This window comes from Oncorhynchus mykiss, chromosome 5 (assembly GCF_057628025.1).
Source record: "Oncorhynchus mykiss isolate SJ-2025 chromosome 5, ASM5762802v1, whole genome shotgun sequence".
Classification (NCBI taxonomy): Eukaryota; Metazoa; Chordata; class Actinopteri; order Salmoniformes; family Salmonidae; genus Oncorhynchus; species Oncorhynchus mykiss.
This window is the reverse complement of record NC_143026.1, coordinates 78,254,464-78,278,521: the sequence shown is the minus strand read 5'-3', so window position 1 is coordinate 78,278,521 and position 24,058 is coordinate 78,254,464. Positions and strand designations below refer to the sequence as shown.

The window sequence follows — 24,058 nt, the reverse complement described above, 5'->3', positions numbered from 1 at the left end:
ATAGCACATCAATTATGCATAGGAGTTGTCATATCAAGGGTGCACATTTTGTTTTTTGCCCTAACACTACACAGCCAAATCAAATTATCAAAGCTTGATGATTAGTTGATTATTTGAATCAGCTGTGTAGTGCTAGTGCAAAAAAACAAACGTGAACCCCTTGGGGTCCCGAGGACCGAGTTTGGGAAACCCTGCAATAGTGTTTTATAATCATCCTTGTTGATGGATTCTTCAGTCTGTTCCGTGTGGTTCTGACAGTACAGTACACAGTACTACCACAATAGGGGCATAGGCAGGCTTGTTGACTGGGTTGTCGCATTTGTCGGAGAGTTTAGTGGTTCCTTTCACACAGCTGCAGGTAATATACTGAATGAAATATACATAACAAAAGACCAAAGTAAAAATCGAGAGAGGACCACCGAAACTGCCACATATAGTTGCTGTCTGATGAAAACCTTAACATTTTCTTTTGTAGATTTATTGAAAGCATTAACTCCCCTCAATGTACTCTGAACATTTAATGACAAAACAATGTATTCAAAATAGCTTATGAAGTTTTATCTTCAAACACACTTTTCAGGGAATAGAAAAAAATTACCCTATTTACCCAATAACGAACATACAATTATGAGAGGTTTCCATCAGACAGCCATGATATGGACTTTCCTGGATTCAGGTAAAACGTAGAGAAACGTTATGGAACACCGTTTGGGTCTTTGTGTGTCAAAAAAGATACACGTCAAATAACACTATTTGACACGTTAAATAAGCTTTTAAATTTGACATGTCAAATAACACAGTTTAATTGTAGAATGTTGTGTTGGACCGCAACTTCTGGGGTAGCTGGCTAGCTTTAGCTTGGTAACGTAAACTCACTCACTTTTGTACATCGCCCTGGTCCGTACAATTGACCTTATTTTAGCGCCCCAAAAATGTAATACTTCCAGATCAACTGTAATGTCAATACCATTGTAAAGCACAATTTCTCCTCTTTCCAACAGAATCAATTACATGACCCCCATGCTGCCCGTTTCTGCATAATTCAAGAAGACAATGAGCCCCGTCGGGTCTTTTTAAAAATGGCGGGTGGGGAAGCGAAACTAATGTGTGATAGTGAGAAGGAGAGATGTTGTGTGGGAAAATTGCTTTTTTTCACTTGATCTGTCCAACTTATCACCTTATCGCCTCTAAAATGTAAATAAAACACTATAAAGACTTTATATAGTGTGTCATTATATACCTATTTGAAGGTTTGTGTCGAATTTGAATCGGGTTTTTAGGGTGGTGCTAAAGTGATCTTAGAAGTAAACAGCGGCTTTGAGAATGATGATCGCATGGAATGACGCAAAAAAATGACAAGGTATCCCCCTCTTACCCCCGTTACTGTCCATTTCTTGTTTTTAAACGATGATAGAAGTGCTACACCTGGTGGAGAGAGATTGTAAGACAGAAATAGTTGCTTTATGTGTGCTGTACGTTACGACATGACACGTCACGATGTAACGGCGGGTCCGTTTTTTTCAACTCTTCTCCAATACTATAGAGTCATTACCATGTCGATCAACGCTTGAATAGAAACCTAGTTCACACCCACGAGTTTGACGTTACCACAGTCACTACAGTCCCATTCGTTTTCTTTGTAGCCTCGTTTGAATGTTGCTGTTGCGCACATTTGTACGGAATGGGGTGAGTTTACGTTACCTAGCTAACACCAATACAACCAGCCTGAAAACAATAGAAGTAGAAACTGCACTCATTTTTAAAATTCTTAGCAATAATTTAGGGATTCTTGTGAGTAATTATTAGCTAGGTAGCCACTTGTTGTTCACCTATTACAACTGAACTTCAGTTCAGCTACTAAACCCTGTTGCCAAAAGCTAACGTTGTAAGCAGCCAGCTAGCTTCATTAGGCTCGACCTGACCGGGTTATGTGTTGTGAAGCTAGCCTCAATAAGGATTAGGCACAATTGTGGAATTTGCGATTTGCCTTCAAAATAATAGTACCTATTTGAAAGTGATGCAGAAGTCTGCAATTGGTGGAATCATGCCATATTTAGACTAGATCATGTTAAACAAGTTTGGAATGTGAAGCAATTAAATTGGGTATCAGTCTACTCGGTGACACCCATAGAACACAACTGTGAAGAGTTTACGCAAGTATTACTGTTGTAGCTCTTATTGCAGGAGTGTGACAGTGTGAAATCACCTCCCTAGTCAGCCTATTGTTTGTATTGACATTCATATTGCACTATACAGCTTTACCTAAGGATTGGGGATCAAAGAAATGGGGTATCAGTCTACTCAATACATTCTTTCCCCAACGTCCTCCTCAGAGTTATCAGGCTCAAATATCCACACAGTATATTTTTCCTCTGGAATAGTGTTCAATACACATAGGTTGACAATAAATGTGTCTCAATTCACAGTTTCAGAGTCCCACAATAAGAGTTACGATGCTAATGTTCTCTGTGTGTCACTGAGTAGACTGATACCCCATGTCATTGATCCACAATCCTTAGGTAAGGCTGTACAGTGAAATAAGTATGCCCCAATGAAATTATAAAGTCTAATACATCCAGTGTGATTTCAACAAATTTTTGTCAAATTAACAAATGATTGTATTTTGTTGATTTTATATACCATTCCAAACTCGTTTATCATGATCTATTCAATTATGGCATAATTCTACAATTTGTATTCATTTGCAACACTGTCATTCACATACTTTTATTTTGAAGGCTAACCGCAAAGTCCACTACTGTGGCAAATCCTTATTGCGGATAGCTTCACATAGATGGGTCCGACCACCATTAATCAAATAAGAACTGTCTCGTAAATTAGGGTTATTTTAGATGATGATACCTAGCTATATAGTTAGCTAGCTAACTATAGCTACTGAAACAGATTGTTGTTTTGCTATGTTTTTGGGGAAGACATTGTTTGCATCCATGAGCTAGCTAGCTTTTTTATGACCAGCACTGTACTAGTATCATAGCATACGTATCGATGAATCGTTGTGACATATGAAATACGAGTGAGTGTAATCAATGTGTAATAACTACGTAAAACAAATTATGAACACGTTAAATTATTATGTGACGTGCAGTCATATTCAGGTCCTGATTGGTCAACAAGCTTATTTGACACGTCAAATAGTGTTATTTGACACGACAAATTTAACATGTATCTTTTTTGACACGCAAAGACCCAAACGGCGTTCCATAAAATGTTGCTATAAAACAAAGAAAACAAAAGAAAACAAACATAAAATCTCATCAGACCATGTATCCCTCGCATCTATAAATTCTACACCACCATTCTCTGTTCCATAATTAAGAGGAGCATCCATTTTCCTCAGAACATTGACTAATAATTGTGTGGTCTAACACAAACTTGGTCGTCATTCTAGGACTAGCCGTCACTCTGGAACCAGACCCTCATTCTGGAACCAGGGATGTAGTCATTACGCCGATTCTGTTGCAAAACATTTCTTAAACAGAAGCAAGTGGAATGAAACGGGGAAGGACCTACCTGAATTGTCCAATAGAAACACTAGTTTTAGTTGCAAAATATTCTGTTTTGCAACTGTTTGGACTAATGATTACACCCCAGTCCATCATTCTGGAACCAGCCCATCACTCTGGAACCATCCAATCACTCTGGAACCACCCAATCACTCTGGAACCACCCAATCACTCTGGAACCACCCAATCACTCTGGAACCACCCAATCACTCTGGAACCACCCAATCACTCTTGAACCAGACCATCACTATGGAACCAGCCCATAACTGTGGAACTAACCTACCGTTTTTGAACTAGACCATACTTATGGCTTTTTCCACAGTACCTGGGATCTTCTTTCATAATGAGTGATCACAGTGCCATTTTATACCCGTCTAAACCATAATGTTCTTTCACGACGAGTCAGCCCTGAGCAAAAACCTTTCTTTCAGTTCACTTGCTGTAATTACAAACATTGACTGTGGACAGTTGTCTCATTTTTGTAATCCCACTCCTGTATGGGTAAAGTGACTCTCACTGTCCTGCCACACTCACACCCCATTAGCAAAGGGCACGTTGGCTTCCTGATTGATACTCTCCTTGATCTCTAGGGGGAGTGAGTCAAACAGGTGGTCCTCCACCACCAGGCAGTTCCTGCGGAGGAGGTGACACTGGCCTAGCTGGGGCGGCAGGCGGTCCAGACAGTTTCCCTTCAGCTCCAGGTTTGTTAGCTGCACCAGATTGCTGATCTTCTCTGGAAGGACGGCGATACAATTGTGTCCCAGACTTAGTGTCCTCAGTTTGGTGCACTTAAACAGCTGCTTGGGTACTACCTCCACCTTGTTGCCTGTAATGGCAAAGTGCTGGAGGTTCTGCATAAAACCAATCTCCAGCGGAATCACCGCTATGGAGTTGTGGCTAATGTCCAGATACCTCAGCTTGAGCAGGTTAAACAAGGGTACGGGCAGAGATTCAAGTTTATTGTGAGAAAGGTAGAGGGACTCAAGGTTTTTGACATGGCTTATTGACAATGGAATGGTAATGATTTTATTGTGCCACAGTTTGAGGCAGATCAGCCTCTTGAGGTGCTGGAAGCTGATGACCTCCTCAATGGTACGAATGTTGTTGGATTTCAGGTCCAGCTCCTGCAGGTTGGTCAAACTGAAAATAGCATGGGGTATCCTCTCCAGTTCACAGTTGTGAAGCTCTAGTTCAGCTAGGTTCATCATTTTCTTCAAACTGTTCAGTACCAGGAGTTTAGTACCGTCATTGTGTACCACCAGCTTGATCAGGTGTGGAGAGAGATCTGTTATGTTGGTCGGGACCTTCGTCAAATTGCTTTTTAGATGCAGAATCTTTAGATGCCTCAGGTCTCTGAGAGATTCTAAACCGATCATCTTGTTGTTTTCAGAATTCAGATTCCCGACCAAGTACAGCTCCCTCAGACTTTTCAACAGGTACACCCAAGTGGGGATCTCGGCTACATCCGTAAACTTGACATGAAGGCACCGGAGGTGGTCACGAAGGAAACTGAACGCGGTCTGCTCGACTTTGGCAGGACAGTGGTAGAAGTGTAGCTCCTGAATGTTGATCATCTGGGAGATCTTGGCTGTTATCCTGGCCTCTGGGATCAGCTCCAGCTTCAGGATCTCCAGATCTGTCAGGTCAAAGACAGCGTCTGGCAAACCTGACAGCATGAAGAGATGGAGCTCCAGTTTGTCCTGAGCGTTGCGGGTTACATGCTGTCTCAGTTTCTCGAATGTCCACTCGTGATTCAGGCTGATCTCCCGCAGCTTGTTCTCACTGACTTCAGAGAGGAAGACACCAAAACGCTTAGAGTACAGCTGGTCGTACTGATCCACCATGTGCAAGAGAAACGCAAAGTCGTTCTTCACGTCAGGAATGTCACTGAAGCTACTCTCCTCTCTGACTTTCTCGAAAGAGTACTCCTTGAGAGGTCGTCGAAAGAGCCAGAAGAGAGTGTATATACAGATTAGGCCGTATATACAGACGAGGGAAATATAGCTGACAAGCAGCTTCCTTAACATGAATGCCATGTTATGTGTGCATTGGAATTTAGTGTATCCAGTTAAATGTTTTATGTCAGGCTCACACACATGGTCAAAGTCAATGGCAGCAACAAACGTCATTGTGTAACACAAGATCAAAATGAACTTCACAGTTTTGATCACTGTTTGGGCAACGTATAGCTTGTAGATCAAATCACTGTCTTCCACGTGGGTACGGAATTTCCTAACCTTTTCAAATAGGGCCTTGGCCTGCTCTCCATCTTTATTGTCTAGTATGGTCATGCATGGGACTTCAATGACAGGCTTATCAGCAGTGAACTTGACCCCAGACTTAGCCAGCATCGGGGTGGACTGGTTAGGACTTCCCTCTTCACTGCTGGTTGAGAAATGTTTTGGCAGGAAAGGGGCACCAGTGAGCCTTTGCTTATTCTCCTCTGAGTCCTCACATGCCGTCTCAGATAATGCCTTGGTCGTCCAAGGAGACTCAAAACACTTCCCCAGAATCCCCACAAAATGCTCTATTTTCGAACAAGTCTTTGGATATTTGAACCAGAAGTTACTGCTGACCATGAGGACGATGGTGTGTATGAGAGCAAGGTATGGGAAGTATTTAGAATACCACGGCAGGGCGACATGGTAGCACATCTGATTGACAAAAACATATTGCTGAAAGTCCAGGTTTGTCCTGACGCCTGTTGGCAGAGGCTGCTGTCCAACACCACCAGAATGTGTAAAGTGAATCTGATGAACAACACTATCCGGTAGATCCTTAGTCACTAGGGGAGTGGCGGCTAGCGTCACCCTACTTCCTCCGTTCCCTGACCCAGAACCAGACCCCTCCGCTGGCTGCGGTGTTGTGAAGCCGCTGGGGTCCTCTGAAGCTGGTTCCAGGATAGGAAGGCAAACCACCTGGTCTTTGGTTAACTGCATGGTTCCAGAAAATATGGCCAGCATCAGCATGACGACGCCCAGGTAGTCCATAAAGACGTCCCACCATGGTTTCAGGATCCGATAGGTTGGCTGGATGTCATTCAGGGCGGCTACCTCGGTAAGAGTAAACATCACTGCAACAGAAAGCAGACGTATTAATTAAACAGCGACAAACATAATTGACACATGATTTAACAAACAAGTGCAATTAAACCTTCCAAAAATGAATTAAGCCCAAAATGTTAAATCTGCGGGATTTACATTACATTAAATGTCTTGATTAGATTCACTATGGGTCCTAATTTGACTACATGCAATTTGGAAAATCAGTCATCACTGATAAACTCAGATTTTTGCAATAAAAATGCAGAACACACATCATTGAAGAAAAGAACAATACATCTTCAAAAACATGAGGCGGCAGGTAGCCTACTGGTTAGCAAGTTGGGCCAGTAATCGAAAGGTCGCCGGATCAAGACGACAAGGTAAAAATCTGTCGTTCTGCCACTGAACAAGGCAGTTAACCCACTGTTCCCCGGTAGGCCGTCATTGTAAATAAGAATTTGTTCTTAACCAAATTGCCTAGTAAAGAAAAAAAATTGCATATGGCAACATTCCCTATTATGACTAGTATTTTTACGACATAGCCTAGAGGCTATCTGCCACTCATTTCTTTCATTACTACATGAACATTAGGGTTGGGACTGGCCAGGGACCTCAAAATACGATATTATTACGATACGTAGGTGCCAATACCATATGTACTGCGATTTTCATGATTCTATATATATTGCGATTCAATACTGTGATTTTATTGCAATTCGATGTGCCAAACATATTGCTCACCATACAGTGCATTCGGGAAAGTATTCAGACCTCTTCATTTTTCCCTCATCAATCTACACACAATACCCCATAATGACAAAGCAAAAACAGTTATTTTATTTTTTCAAATGTATAAAATAAAAAAAACTGAAATACCTTATTTACATAAGTATTCAGACACTTTGCTACGAGACCTGAAATTGAGCTCAGGTGCATCCTGTTTCCATTGATCATCCTTGAGATGTTTCTACAACTTGATTGGAGTCCACCTGTGGTAAATATAATTGATTGGATATGATGTTGGAAAGACATACACCTGTCTATATAAGGTCCCAAAAACCAAGCCATAAGGTCGAAGGAATTGTCCATAGAGCTCGGAGACAGGATTGTGTCGAGGCACAGATCTGGGGAAGGGTATCAAACATTTTCTGCAGCATTGAAGTTCTTCAAGAGCACAGTGGCCTCCATCATTCTTAAATGGAAGAAGTTAGGAACCACCAAGACTCTTCCTAGAGCTGGCCGCCTGGCCAAACTGAGCAATCGGGGGAGAAGGGCCTTGTACAGGTAGGTGACCAAGATCCCGATGGTCACTCTGACAGAGCTCCAGAGTTCCTCTGTGGAGATGGTAGAACCTTCCAGAAGGACAACCATCTCTGCAGCACTCCACCAATCAGGCCTTTATGGTAGAGTGGCCAGACAGAAGCCACTCCTCAGTAAAAGGCACATGGCAGCCCGCTCGGAGTTTGTCAAAAGGCACCCAAAGGACCCTCAGACCACCTCAGACCTCAGAAACAAGATTCTCTGGTCTGATGAAACCAAGATTGAACTCTTTGGCTTGAATGCCAAGCATCACATCTGGAGGAAACCTGGCACCATTCCTGGGGAGTGTCGTGGTGGCAGCATCATGCTGTGGGGACGTTTTTCAGCGGCAGGGACTGGGAGACTAGTCAGGATCAAGGGAAAGATGAACGGAGAAAAGTACAGAGAGATCCTTGATGAAAACCTGCTCCAGAGCGCTCAGACTGAGGCGAAGGTTCGACTTCCAACAGGACAACGACCCTAAGCACACAGCCATTACAATGCAGGAATAGCTTCAGTACAAGTTTCTGAATGTCCTTCAGTGGCCTAGCCTGAGCTCGGACTTGAACCCGATCTAACATCTCTGGAGAGACCTGAAAATACCTGTGCAGCGACACTCCCCAACCAACCTGAGAGCGCTTGAGAGGATCTGCAGAAAATAATGGGCGAAACTCCCCAAATACAGATTAGAGGTCGACCGATTAATCGGAATGGCCGATTAATTAGGGCCGATTTCAAGTTTTCATTAACAATCGGAAATCGGTATTTTTGGGCGCCGATTTTCAGATTATTTGTATTTATTTTTATATATATACCTTTATTTAACTAGGCAAGTCAGTTAACAACACCTTATTTTCAATGACGGCCTAGGAATGGTGGGTTAACTGCCTTGTTCAGGGGCAGAACGACAGATTTTCACCGTGTCCGCTCGGGGGATCCAATCTTGCAACCTTACAGTTAACTAGTCCAATGCAATAATGACCTGCCTCTCTCTCGTTGCACTCCACAAGGAGACTGCCTGTTACGCGAATGCAGTAAGCCAAGGTAAGTTGCTAGCTAGCATTAAACTTATCTTATAAAAAACAATCAATCATAATCACTAGTTAACTACACATGCTTGATGATATTACTAGATATTATGTAGCGTGTCCCGCGTTGCATATAATCTGACTGAGCATACAAGTATCTGACTGAGCTGTGCATATAATCTGACTGAGCATACAAGTATCTGACTGAGCTGTGGTAGGCAGAAGCAGGCACGTAAACATTCATTCAAACAGCACTTTCGTGCATTTTGCCAGCAGCTCTTTGTTGTGCATCAAGCATTGCGCTGTTTATGACTTCAAGCCTATCAACTCCCGAGATGAGGCTGGTGTAACCGAAGTGATATGGCTAGCTAGTTAGCGCGCGCTAACTAGAGGGACGGAAGCTATACTGTTACACTGGCAATACTAAAGTGCCTATAAGAACATCCAATAGTCAAAGGTTAATAAAATACAAATGGTATAGAGGGAAATAGTCCTATAGTTCCTATAATAACTACAACCTAAAACTTCTTACCTGGGAATATTGAAGACTCATGTTAAAAGGAACCACCAGCTTTCATATGTTCTCATGTTCTGAGCAAGGAACTGAAACGTTAGCACTTACGTAGCACATATTGCACTTTTACTTTCTTCTCCAACACTTTGTTTTTGCATTATTTAAACCAAATTGAACATGTTTCATTATTTACTTGAGGCTAAATTGATTTTATTGATGTATTATATTAAGTCAAAATAAATGTACATTCAGTATTGTTGTTATTATCATTATTACAACAACAAACTAAACCAAAAAAATTGGGCGATTAATCGGTATCGGCTTTTTTGGTCCTCCAATAATCGGTATCGGCGTTGAAAAATCATAATCGGCCGACCTCTAATACAAATGTGCCAAGCTTGTTGAGTCATACCCAATAAGACTTGAGGCTGTAATCTCTGCCAAAGGTGCTTCAACAAAGTACTGAGTAAAGGTTCTGAATTCTTTTGTAAATGTGATATTTCCGTTTTTATTTTTAATACATTTGCAAAAATGTCTAATAACCTGTTTTTGCTTTGTCATTATGGGGTAGTGTGTGTAGTAGATTGATGAGGGGGAAAAAGCAATTTAATAAATTTTAGAATAAGGCTGTAACAACAACAAAAAAGTTAAGGGGTCTGAATACTTTCCAAAGACTCTGTATATCTGCTGCAGAGGGACAAGAGCGAGCCATGAGAAAACGAGTTTTGATCAATGCTGATAAATTGGCTTCCTAGGGCTCTGCATTTTTTTCCCATTTCTGAAGCTAATCGACATAGGCGTAGTCATGACATGTTCCATCTAAAACTTTATTATCTAATCAAAAACGGTTTGTCATTACTGTCTTTGTTCTTTGTCTTTGCTTGTCTTCGTGAGCTCTAGCTTTATACATACCCTTCATCATATGAAACTTATTTGGGCTTTGATGTGACTAACCCACGCGTTAAGAACAAACCCAAAGCCTTACTAAAAACTGACAGCCAGATAGAAAAGATGGCAGGGGAATTAAGAATGTCTGTCTTGCAGAGAACAAAAAAAAAAAACTAATGGTGGTCCCTAATTCTGTCCTTTGAATAGAGACCTGGAAAGTAAAGTGAACAGTCAGACAATCAGTCACACGTTTGCTATAGGCAGAGTACTCTGTAGCTCATTTGTAATTGTGTGCATTTAAGCTAATTGCGTTCTCAAACATTGTATGTCTAATTGTACATATTGTCTTCAAATAAATAAATACTTCAATATAATGACTATATCATCTGAGATCCTTAAATTCTGATACCCTATAGGATAATTCAACATTCATTCTCAAATGTCATTAATGGGTACCATCATCTTTTAACCTTTATAAATACAGTTTAGTCTCACTGAGTTCAAATCCATTTTGCAAGAGAAACCTGTCCAAGATGGCAGTAGTCTTGGAAGTGAACTGAATACACTTTCATTCATGATACTGTAGGGAAAGGCAGTGCAGTAAAGGGAACCCGGGTTTGCTGGCGTGAAAGGCAAACACCCTACGCATCCTGCAAGTAGGGTTAACCCCCTTGGTGGGAATTGTAACATGGCTCATAGAGCGAGGATCGCTACACTGCCCCCTCCCAATGGTAATGCATGTCTCCATGCTTCAACTACTCAGCCTCCTCAACAGTCTGGGTAGTGCGTTCCGAAGGCCTCACAGCCGCCATCCCACTTCTGGGAATTGTAACATGGCTCATATAGCAAGGATCGCTACAATACATTCCTCTGAGACCTGCTGTCCAGAGTGATGCACTTGGCCCATGTTATCACCTTCAGTGGTTCATCATTCATTCATCCAGAGGGTAACCTATCGACACAGCCTACAGGAATAGCATGCCACATATTCCCTAGTGCCGTCATAATACCAACATGACCAATGCCCTAAATGTCCTTCTGCTTACCACAAGACTAAGGATGTGTCCCAAATGGCACCACATTCCCTATATAGTGCAGTACTTTTGACCAGAGCCCTTTGGGCCCTGGTTAAAAGTAGTACACTATATAGGGAACATCTGTGTATAATTCCTCTAGCTAGCCTTTCTCCACTGCATATAAATGTGTAAAAGACAAAAGCAGAGCCCACTGACACCATGCCAGAGAGAACTAGTGATTAGAACAATGCCCATGTGTTTTTATGAAGGTCACACTTGCAAGCAGACTAGACTGTGGTTTAGTTTCAGTCAAATGTGGTTAAGGGTGTTGGTGGAAAAGTCATGTGGATGCAAAAGTCAGTTTTCCACATCCAAATGCTGAAATATAATGGAAATCCAAATGCTGAAATATAATGGAAATCCAAATGCTGAAATATAATGGAAATCAACTGGTACACATTTCTGTACTTCAGAGGCAGTGCAAGTTGGGGATAAAGTTTTTGCCCTATTCCCTACACACTACACAGAGGCCCAGATGTTGGGGTTGCTTTAAGACGGAACTGAACTCTTGAGTGAGCAGAAATGTAGACAGTACACTGTGTACTTGTCCCAGCTTCAAGATTTAGTGACGCATTTGTTATAGTTTACCTTTATACATTGGTTGAGAACATTTATGTTGTTATAAATTGGAGCGGCAGGTAGCATAGTGGTTAGAGCGTTGGGCCAGTAACCGAAAGGTTGCAAGATCGAATTGCCGAGCTGACAAGGTAAAAATCTGTCATTCTGCCCCTGAACAAGGCAGTTAACCCACTGTCCCTTGGCTGTCATTGTAAATAATAATTTGTTCTTAACTGGCTTGCCTAGTTAAATAAATGTGCAACTAAAGCAGACATATATTCCAAGTTCAAATAAACCACTATGCCAACTCTATATTTTCAGCTATATTGCCAGCTGTGCACAAGAGGGTTAGGACTAGAACAGCAGCTTGGAGGATTATGCCTAGTTATGTAGAATTTGGCTGGCATACTGACTGAAGACCTAAGCTAACCTCAGTATGGACATTTTCCAAAGTAGGTCAAGTGCTGAAGAGCTATGCAAATCACTCATTTGTCAACAGATAATGATTGGCATCTAAAAACTCCAATCAGAGCACTCAGTAGACCCATTGACATGAAATCAACCATATGATCTCCCAATGGTGAGCATTATCACACTGAGGAAGGCTATGGTTTGCTGGGCAGATCACTACTCTACCCAGCCTCTTGGTGTCAAGAATAGGCAACTGTGTTGTGCAACATGCCCATATTTTAAACTGAGCAATCATATGCATTAGATTGTTGCATGTAATTGATTTATTCGGATCCCCATTAGCTTTTGCAGAAGCAGAAGCTATTCTTCCTGGGGTCCACACAAAAACATAAAACACGACAAGTAACAAAACACTGATACACTGATAGGCAAGAGCAGTCACACAAACAAAATGTAATGAAAATCTGTTCAAAGCCTGGGTAGGTGAGAGGAGAAATTGACATTTGAACTTCAGAGACAGTAAAATATTCATTTTAGGCCTACCATAGATCCAATGTCTTATCCTGAATAAAAATAGAACTCCATGTCAACTATTTCGTTGTAAATATAACATAGGCAGTACAATGCTGATGTAGTATTCACAAATATGTGGGACATATGTGGGATATGCAAAGCATTGATAGAGGTAGCCTATAGCGTTTTAACGCAAAGCATTGATAGAGGTAGCCTATAGCGTTTTAACATCAGCTGGGGCTTTGTCCCAATTCCACAGCATCCCACAATCAAAAGTGGCCATGTTTCCGGTAGCTACGCTGTTAACTGGGTTTCTCAACATCGTGGAGTTTATTAAAAATTCGTCTACACTACTGTAGGCTACTGTATTCACAAGCTGCTGGACCACATTTAAGGGCAGTAGTCAGATTTTAAATATGCCTTGTTTACATTGCCATGTGACAGAAAGGCTAGACACTGCGTTATACATCAGCTACTGTAGGTTATATGGTTCCTATATTATGAAGAGCTTCGGCTACTTACTGTGTTCCAAAATGGGATCAGTACGCCGACAACTGAAATTGCATAGGCTACCCACCACCTCCTCCTACATAAAACATAATGTTCACCAGCGCTACTGTAGGCTACATAGATTGAATGAAAAGTCCAGTGGCTGTATGTGACTATGTCGATTTTAAAAATGTTATAACACATAGCGTGGTAAATACATCGCCGGTTTAGTCGACCAGACTGGATACATCCCACAACATCATCGATGGCGCACTGAGCGCATGCACTGGCTCTGGCTCAGACTGGCTGGCACGGGATGCGCGTGAGTGGCCTCCAAATGTGACACAGCATTTTTCCTCCTCGCTCTAGCATTTTGATAGCACTGCGAATGGATGATGTCTTATCCAGCGTATTTGAATTATATCCAAATAGCACAGTTCAATGCACATTGCCCAAGGTATTAGGATAACATCCACAAGCTATTTCTACGCGGTCCACTTGGATTCGTTTACCCCAAAATCCTATAGCCCGATAGCGCATGTACGGAATTGCTCAATGCCGACTTGGGAAATACATCTCGGCCATTGAATGTCCTGTTTGGGAGTGAAATGGTAACACAACATGTGTTCTATTTTCAATTTCGAATGTATAGTTTGTGCTTCATACGAGGTAGCCTACGGGAGATCCAATATTGCGCACCTGAATCTGCATTGAAATATGTTCTGACGGGGCGAAGAAGGTCTGTCTAAAACACCTCGAAGTACATCTCTCTTTGCGCTATGAGACACTTGAGTCGCGCCAGCCAGGCTATGGCGGAGAACGTTGAAAATAGAAATGGTTTTAGCCAACCAAAGATGATGGATAAATAAAGAGTTCACTCAGTCCGTTTACCATTGAATAAAAGTGTCACTTCCGGTCTACTTAACGGGGTGGGTCTCCCATAGACACCAATGCAATAGCAGCTGGGTCTGGTCTACATAGTAAATTCTTCATTGACTTTCATTGAACCAGAAAAAAACAGCGAGTGGAATATTTCGATTCCTCTTCCGTCTCTGAGCCTAACGCTAGAGCGTATAGGACAGGGGTAGGCAACTAGATTCAGCCGCGGGATAATTTTTGTCGGAGCGGATGGTTTGAGGGCCGGTGTGATATGAGAACTTGATCCGGTGGAATACGATGATACGAGCGCATATTTCAGAGCGCTCCTTAAGCCACGCCCCAGTGGGCAGAGCTAGGCATGTTGGACTGGGACACCGAAGATTTGTATTACTTAACCAAGATAGACCACAGCCTCTCGTTTCCAATGTGAACAAATTAGTCAAAGTGGGCAGAACAAGACAGGAGGTGGACAGAGCCAAGCACGAGCTAGCGAGATCCTATTTTGATATATTTAAAAAAATGTTATTTGACCTTTATTTAACTAGGCAAGTCAATTAACAACAAATTCTTATTTACAAACCCTAACCCGGACGGCGCTGGGCCAATTGTGCGCCACCGCCCTATGGGACTCCCAATCACAGCCGGTTGTGATACAGCTTGGAATCGAACCAGGGTCTCTAGTGACGCCTCTAGCATTGAGATGCAGTGCCTCACACCACTGTGCACTCAGGAGCCCGTGTGGTGCATCTATATGGGGCGGCAGGTAGCCTAGTTGTTAGTGGTTAGAGCATTGGACTAGTAGGTTGCAGGATTGAATCCCCGAGCTGACAAGGTAAAAATCTATCGTTCTGCCCCTGAACAAGGCAGTTAACCCACTGTTCCTAGGCCATCATTGAAAATAAGAATTTGTTCTCAACTGACTTGCCTGGTTAAATAAAGGTAAAATATATATTTCCGTAAGGCAATGCCTCCTCTGTGAAGTGCGGGTGTGCAATAACTAAATTTGCCTTTGCACTCGTTCTAAACAATGTGATTTTTAAAAATATTTTCCAAAGGGTAAAGTCTACAAAACTTAGTCCACTCTGTTCATAACATATTGTAGTTTTGGGAACAGAAAACTGTATTGAGATCAAGTGTTTCATCGATGAGAAAATGTGCAGAATGTCAGCCAAAATCTGTGGTTATGTGTTGCCTAGTTATGCTAATATATTTGAGACCAGTGTATCACAGTTAATTTCATCTTTGACTTAATAAGTCAAATATCTTTGAGTAGTCAACAGGGAAACAACAGTGAGCCCTAGACAGTTCGCAATAGAACATACCAGAGGGGGCATCATTTACTAGGTAACCTAAATTATTGGGATCGTCTGCTTACCACAAGTCTTTGGAATAGGGTCTTGAAGTGTGAGTACTTTCTCTATAGCCATTATGGATATTGCCTGAGCCTGCTGGCCATTAATACTGGTATTGCCCTTTCCCTATTGAAATGGTGGATAAAGGAAGACTATGCTTTCATGTTCAATTAACACACAATGAAGACATTGTTAGATAGAATGTATGCTTTTATACTGCCTGTATCTCTGTATTACAGCAAATCAAATAAAGATTCGTACAAACTGGATATGTGACTTCTTTCCCAAATTATTTCCTAAGGCTTAAGTACTTTGTCAATGATCAGTTATTCTCTACCAATGCTAGATGAGGCTGAATGGCAACAGCACCACACACAACTGCAATAAAACGAATTAATCTCATTTGTACATGCTTGTTCTGAATATTTCATCAATGAAAACATGGACAACCATACACAATAAAGGGTGTTAATCAAATAAAGTCATAGACAGGAAAAGTAATTTACTGCATTAATTATAGTCACAGCCTCTCCCCTTCATTTGCTAAACTGAGTGAATTGGATGGAGATGGTTTACAATAGGCTGGGTGGGGCTCATGGCTACATAGAGCCATGACTACATGGAACTCTATTCCACATCAAGCAACTCATGCAAGCAGTAAAATCAGATAAAACAATTATAAAAAGACACCTTATGGAACATCGGGGATTGTGAATAGACACACACATAGGCACAGGCACATGCATTCACACACACACCCATGAAAACATACACATGGATTTTGTGTAGATACAGTTGAAGTCTGAAGTTTACATACACTTAGGTTGGAGTCATTCTTGTTAACAAACTATAGTTTTGGCAAGTCGGTTAGGATATATATATACTTTGTGCATGACACAAGTAATTTTTCCAACAATTGTTTACAGACAAATTATTTCACTTATAATTCACTATATCACAATTACAGTGGGTCAGAAGTTTACATACACTAAGTTGACTGTGCCTTAAAACAGCTTGGAAAATTCCAGAATTTTGATGTCATGGCTTTAGACGTTTCTGACAGGCGTATTGACATAATTTGAGTCAAATGGGGGTGTACCTGTGGATGTATTTCATGGCCTACCTTCAAACTCAGTGCCTCTTTGCTTGACATCATAGGAAAATCAAAATAAATTATCCAAGACCTCAGAAAAAAAATTGTAGACCTCCACAAGTGTGGTTCATCCTTGGGAGCAATTTCCAAATGCCTGAAGGTACCACGTTCATCTGTACAAACAATAGCACACAAGTATAGCACCATGGGACCACGCAGCCGTCATACCGCTCAGGAAGGAGATGCGTTCTGTCTCCTAGAGATTAATTACTTTGGTGCGAAAAGTGCAAATCAATCCCAGAACAACAGCAAAGGACCTTGTGAAGATGCTGGAGGAAACAGGTACAAAAGTATCTATATCCACAGTTAAACGAGTCCTATATCGAAATAACCTGAAAGGCCGCAAAGCAAAGGAAGAAGCCACTGCTCAAAAACCGCCATAAAAAAGCCAGACTAAGGTTTGCAACTGCACATGGGGACAAAAATAGTACTTTTTGGGGAAATTGTTACGGTGCGTGAATGAGGATCCAAAAGCGAATCAACTTAAACAGAGCTTCTTTAATTACCAAACATAGGTAGGCTCAGATGGACCGGCAGATTCCAACAGGACAGGACAAGGTTACAGCAAACATGACGACAGTCTGGTTCAGGCATGAATGACACAAACAAACAAGAATCCGACAAGGACAGGAGCAGAAACAGAGAGAGATATAGGGACCTAATCAGAGGGAAAAAAGGGAACAGGTGGGGAACGGGGTGAATGGGTAGTTAGAGGAGACAAGGGACAGCTGGGGGAAAGCGGGGGAGAAAAGGTAACCTAACACGACCAGCAGAGGGAGACAGGGTGAAGGGAAAGGACAGAGACAAGACAACATGACAGTACATGACAGTACCCCCCCACTCACCGAGCGCCTCCTGGCGCACTCGAGGAGGAAACCTGGCGGCAACGGAGGAAATCATCAATCAGCGCACGGTCCAGCACGTCCCGAGAGGGAACCCAACTCCTCTCCTCAGGACCGTACCCCTCCCAGTCAACTAGGTACTGATGACCACGGCCCCGAGGACGCATGTCCAAGATTTTACGGACCCTGTAGATAGGTGCGCCCTCGACAAGGATGGGGGGGGGGGGGGGAAGACGAGCGGGGGCGCGAAGAACGGGCTTAACACAGGAGACATGGAAGACCGGGTGGACGCGACGAAGATATCGCGGAAGAAGAAGTCGCACTGCGACAGGATTAATGACCTGAGAGATACGGAATGGACCAATGAACCGCGGGGTCAACTTGCGAGAAGCCGTCTTAAGGGGAAGGTTCTGAGTGGAGAGCCAAACTCTCTGACCGCGACAATATCTAGGGCTCTTAGTTCTACGCTTATTAGCAGCTCTCACAGTCTGCGCCCTATAACGGCAAAGTGCAGACCTGACCCTCTTCCAGGTGCGCTCGCAACGTTGGACAAAAGCCTGAGCGGAGGGGACGCTGGACTCGGCGAACTGAGATGAGAACAACGGAGGCTGGTACCCGAGGCTACTCTGAAAAGGAGATAGCCCGGTCGCAGACGAAGGAAGCGAGTTGTGGGCGTATTCTGCCCAGGGGAGCTGTTCTGACCAAGACGCAGGGTTGCGAAAAGAAAGACTGCGTAAGATGCGACCAATAGTCTGATTGGCCCGTTCTGCTTGACCGTTAGACTGGGGGTGAAAGCCGGAAGAGAGACTGACGGAAGCCCCAATCAAACGGCAAAACTCCCTCCAAAATTGAGACGTGAATTGCGGACCTCTGTCCGAAACGACGTCTGACGGAAGGCCATGAATTCTGAAAACATTCTCGATGATGATTTGTGCCGTCTCTTTAGCAGAAGGAAGCTTAGCAAGGGGAATGAAATGAGCCGCCTTAGAGAACCTATCGACAACCGTAAGAATAACAGTCTTCCCCGCTGACGAAGGCAGTCCGGTGACAAAATCTAAGGCGATGTGAGACCACGGTCGAGAGGGAATAGGAAGCGGCCTGAGACGGCCGGCAGGAGGAGAGTTACCGGACTTAGTCTGCGCGCAGACCGAACAAGCAGCCACGAAACGACGCGTGTCATGCTCCCGGGTGGGCCACAAAGAAACGCTGGCGAATGGAAGCAAGCGTACCCCGAACGCCAGGGTGGCCGGCTAACTTGGCAGAGTGAGCCCACTGAAGAACGGCCAGACGAGTAGGAACGGGAACGAAAAGAAGGTTCCTAGGACAAGCGCGCGGCGACGGAGTTTGAGTGAGTGCTTGCTTTACCTGCCTCTCAATTCCCCAGACAGTCAACCCGACAACACGCCCCTCAGGGAGAATCCCCTCGGGGTCAGTGGAGGCTACTGAAGAACTGAAGAGACGAGACAAAGCATCAGGCTTGGTGTTCTTAGAGCCCGGACGATAAGAAATCACGAACTCGAAACGAGCGAAAAACAGCGCCCAACGCGCCTGACGCGCATTAAGTCGTTTGGCAGAACGGATGTACTCAAGGTTCCTATGGTCAGTCCAAACGACAAAAGGAACGGTCGCCCCCTCCAACCAATGTCGCCATTCGCCTAGGGCTAACCGGATGGCGAGCAGTTCGCGGTTACCCACATCATAGTTACGTTCCGACGGCGACAGGCGATGAGAAAAATACGCGCATGGGTGGACCTTGTCGTCAGAGAGGGAGCGCTGAGAAAGGATGGCTCCCACTCCCACCTCTGACGCGTCAACCTCGACAACGAACTGTCTAGAGACGTCAGGTGTAACAAGGATAGGAGCGGATGTAAAACGATTCTTGAGGAGATCAAAAGCTCCCTGGGCGGAAACGGACCACTTAAAGCACGTCTTGACAGAAGTAAGGGCTGTGAGAGGAGCTGCCACCTGACCGAAATTACGGATGAAACGACGATAGAAGTTCGCGAAGCCGAGAAAGCGCTGCAGCTCGACGCGTGACTTAGGGACGGGCCAATCAATGACAGCTTGGACCTTAGCGGGATCCATCTTAATGCCTTCAGCGGAAATAACAGAACCGAGAAATGTGACGGAGGAGGCATGAAAAGTGCACTTCTCAGCCTTCACAAAAAGACAATTCTCTAAAAGGCGCTGGAGGACACGTCGAACGTGCTGAACATGAATCTGGAGTGACGGTGAAAAAATCAGGATATCGTCAAGGTAAACGAAAACAAAGATGTTCAGCATGTCTCTCAGGACATCATTGACTAATGCCTGAAAGACAGCTGGAGCGTTAGCGAGGCCGAAAGGAAGAACCCGGTATTCAAAGTGCCCTAACGGAGTGTTAAACGCCGTCTTCCACTCGTCCCCCTCCCTGATGCGCACGAGATGGTAAGCGTTACGAAGGTCCAACTTAGTGAAAAACCTGGCTCCCTGCAGGATCTCGAAGGCTGAAGACATAAGAGGAAGCGGATAACGATTCTTCACTGTTATGTCATTCAGCCCTCGATAATCTATGCAGGGGCGCAGAGACCCGTCCTTCTTCTTGACAAAAAAAAACCCCGCTCCGGCGGGAGAGGAGGAGGGGACTATGGTACCGGCGTCAAGAGCTACAGACAAATAATCTTCGAGAGCCTTACGTTCGGGAGCCGACAGAGAGTATAGTCTACCCCGGGGGGGGGTGGTTCCCGGAAGGAGATCAATACTACAATCATACGACCGGTGTGGAGGAAGAGAGGTGGCCCTGGACCGACTGAACACCGTGCGCAGATCGTGATATTCCTCCGGCACCCCTGTCAAATCACCAGGCTCCTCCTGTGAAGAAGAGACAGAGGAAACAGGAGGGATAGCAGACATTAAACATTTCACATGACAAGAGACGTTCCAGGAGAGGATAGAATTACTAGACCAATTAATGGAAGGATTATGACAAACTAGCCAGGGATGGCCCAAAACAACAGGTGTAAAAGGTGAACGAAAAATTAAAAAAGAAATGGTTTCACTATGATTACCAGAAACAGTGAGGGTTAAAGGTAGCGTCTCACGCTGAATCCTGGGGAGAGGACTACCATCCAGGGCGAACAAGGCCGTGGGCTCCTTTAACTGTCTGAGAGGAATGTCATGTTCCCGAGCCCAGGTCTCGTCCATAAAACAGCCCTCCGCCCCAGAGTCTATTAAGGCACTGCAGGAAGCTGACGAACCGGTCCAGCGTAGATGGACCGACAAGGTAGTACAGGATCTTGAAGGAGAGACAGGAGTAGTAGCGCTCACCAGTAGCCCTCCGCTTACTGACGAGCTCTGGCCTTTTACTGGACATGAAGTGACAAAATGACCAGCGGAACCGCAATAGAGACAGAGGCGGTTGGTGATTCTCCGTTCCCTCTCCTCAGTCGAGATGCGGATACCTCCCAGCTGCATGGGCTCAGCACCCGAGCCGGCAGAGGAAGATGGTAGTGATGCGGAGAGGGAGGCGACGGAGAGCGCGAGCTCCTTTCCACGAGCTCGGTGACGAAGATCAACCCGTCGCTCAATGCGAATAGCGAGTTCAATCAAGGAATCCACGCTGGAAGGAACCTCCCGGGAGAGAATCTCATCCTTTACCTCTGCGCGGAAACCCTCCAGAAGACGAGCGAGCAAGGCCGGCTCGTTCCAGCCACTGGAGACAGCAAGAGTGCGAAACTCAATAGAGTAGTCTGTTATGGATCGATTGCCTTGACATAGGGAAGACAGGGCCCTGGAAGCCTCCTCCCCAAAAACAGATCGATCAAAAACCCGTATCATCTCCTCCTTAAAGTCTTGATACTGGTTAGTACACTCAGCCCTTGCCTCCCAGATTGCCGTGCCCCACTCACGAGCCCGTCCAATAAGGAGAGATATGACGTAGGCGACACGAGCAGTGCTCCTGGAGTAAGTGTTGGGCTGGAGAGAAAACACAATATCACACTGGGTGAGGAACGAGCGGCATTCAGTGGGCTCCCCAGAGTAACACGGCGGGTTATTGATTCTGGGCTCCGGAGATTCGAAAGCCCTGGAAGTGGCCGGTGGATCGAGGCGGAGATGGTGAACCTGTTCTGTGAGGTTGGAGACTTGGGTGGCCAGGGTCTCAACGGCATGTCGAGCAGCAGACAATTCCTGCTTGTGTCTGCCTAGCATCGCTCCCTGGATCTCGACGGCTGAGTGGAGAGGATCCGAAGTCGCTGGGTCCATTCTTGGTCGGATTCTTCTGTTACGGTGCGTGAATGAGGATCCAAAAGCGAATCAACTTAAACAGAGCTTCTTTAATTACCAAACATAGGTAGGCTCAGATGGACCGGCAGATTCCAACAGGACAGGACAAGGTTACAGCAAACATGACGACAGTCTGGTTCAGGCATGAATGACACAAACAAACAAGAATCCGACAAGGACAGGAGCAGAAACAGAGAGAGATATAGGGACCTAATCAGAGGGAAAAAAGGGAACAGGTGGGGAACGGGGTGAATGGGTAGTTAGAGGAGACAAGGGACAGCTGGGGGAAAGCGGGGGAGAAAAGGTAACCTAACACGACCAGCAGAGGGAGACAGGGTGAAGGGAAAGGACAGAGACAAGACAACATGACAGTACATGACAGAAATGTCCTCTGGTCTGATGAAACAAAAATAGAACTGTTTGGCCATAATGATCATTGTTATGTTTGGAGGAAAAAGGGGGAGGCTTGCAAGCTAAAGAACACCATCCCAACCGTGAAGCACGGGGGTGGCAGCATCATGTTGTGGGGGTGCTTTGCTGCAGGAGGGACTGGTGCACTTCACAAAATAGATGGCATCATGATGAGGAAGGAAAATGATGTGGATATACTGAAGCAACATCTCAAGACATCAGTCAGGAAGTTAAAGCTTGGTCGCACATGGGTCTTTCAAATGGACAATGACCCCAAGCATACTTCCAAAGTTGTGGCAAAATGGCTTACAACAAAGACAAGGTATTAGAGTGGCCATCACCAAGCCCTGACCTCAATCCTATAGAACATATTTGGGCAGAACTGAAAAAGTGTGTGCGAGCAAGGAGGCCTACAAACCTGACTCAGTTACACCAGCTCTGTCAGGAGGAATGGGCCGAAATTCACCCAACTTATTGTTGGAAGCTTGTGGAAGGCTACCTGAAACGTTTGACCCAAGTTAAACAATTTAAAGCCAATGCTACAAAATACTAATTGAGTGTATGTAAACTTCTGACCCACTGGGAATGTGATGAAAGAAATAAAAGCTGAAATAAATAATCCTCTCTACAATTATTCTGACATTTCACATTCTTAAAATAAAGTGGTCATCCTAACTGACCTAAAACAGGGCATTTTTACTCTGATTAAATGTCAGGAATTGTGAAAAACTGAGTTTAAATGTATTTGGCTAAAGTGTATGTAAACTTCCGACTTCAACTGTATGTGGTAATAGAGTAGTGGCCTGATGGCACACACTTAAAGGACATTGTCACTGCAGTCCCTGGTTCATGAACCAGGCTGTTTCACATCTGGATGTGATTGGGAGTCCCATAGTGCGGCGCACAATTGGCCCAGTGTCTTTTGGGTTTGGCTGGGGTAGGCCGTCATTGTAAATAAGAATTTGTTCTTAACTGACTTGCCTAGTTAAATACAGGTTAAATTTTAAAAAATTAAAAGAAAATTAAAAATTGTGACAATGTACTGTGGGGTGGTATACAGAAGATAGCCCTATTTGGTAAAAGACCAAGTCCATATTATGGCAAGAACAGCTCAAATAAGAAAGGAGAAACGACAGTCCAGGTCAGTCAATATGGAACATTTCAAGAACTTTTAAAGTTTCTTCAAGTGCAGTCGCAAAAGCCATCAAGCGCTATGATGAAACTGGCTCTCATGAGGACCACCACAGAAAAGAAAGACCCAGAGTTACAGTGCCTTGCGAAAGTATTCGGCCCCCTTGAACTTTGCGACCTTTTGCCACATTTCAGGCTTCAAACATAAAGATATAAAACTGTATTTTTTTGTGAAGAATCAACAACAAGTGGGACACAATCATGAAGTGGAACAACTTTTATTGGATATTTCAAACTTTTTTAACAAATCAAAAACTGAAAAATTGGGCGTGCAAAATTATTCAGGTCGCTCGTCTGCTCCAGAGACGTTCGATCGGGTTCAAGTCCGGGCTCTGGCTGGGCCACTCAATGACATTCAGAGACTACTGCGTTGTCTTTGCTGTGTGCTTAGGGTCGTTGTCCTGTTAGAAGGTGAACCTTCACCCCAGTCTGAGGTCCTGAGCACTCTGGAGCATGTTTTCATCAAGTATCTCTCTGTACTTTGCTCCGTTCATCTTTCCCTCGATCCTGACTTGTCTCCCAGTCCCTGCCGCTGAATAACATCCCCACAGCATGATGCTGCCACCACCATGCTTCACCATAGGGATGGTATTGGCCAGATGATGAGCAGTGACTGGTTTCCT

General features: G+C 44.1%; 1 protein-coding gene across 1 annotated transcript; it reads right to left on the bottom strand.

The window, feature by feature from the left end:
- Positions 1 to 1,460: 1,460 nt before the first annotated feature.
- On the bottom strand, positions 1,461 to 14,512 carry LOC110524591 (volume-regulated anion channel subunit LRRC8D-like). Its single transcript, XM_021604399.3, has 2 exons — positions 13,378 to 14,512; positions 1,461 to 6,597 (listed from the first exon to the last, which is right to left on the bottom strand). Coding segments are annotated over exons 1-2 (2,544 nt in total). The 5' UTR covers positions 13,379 to 14,512; the 3' UTR covers positions 1,461 to 4,054.
- Between the last annotated feature and the right edge of the window lie 9,546 nt (positions 14,513 to 24,058).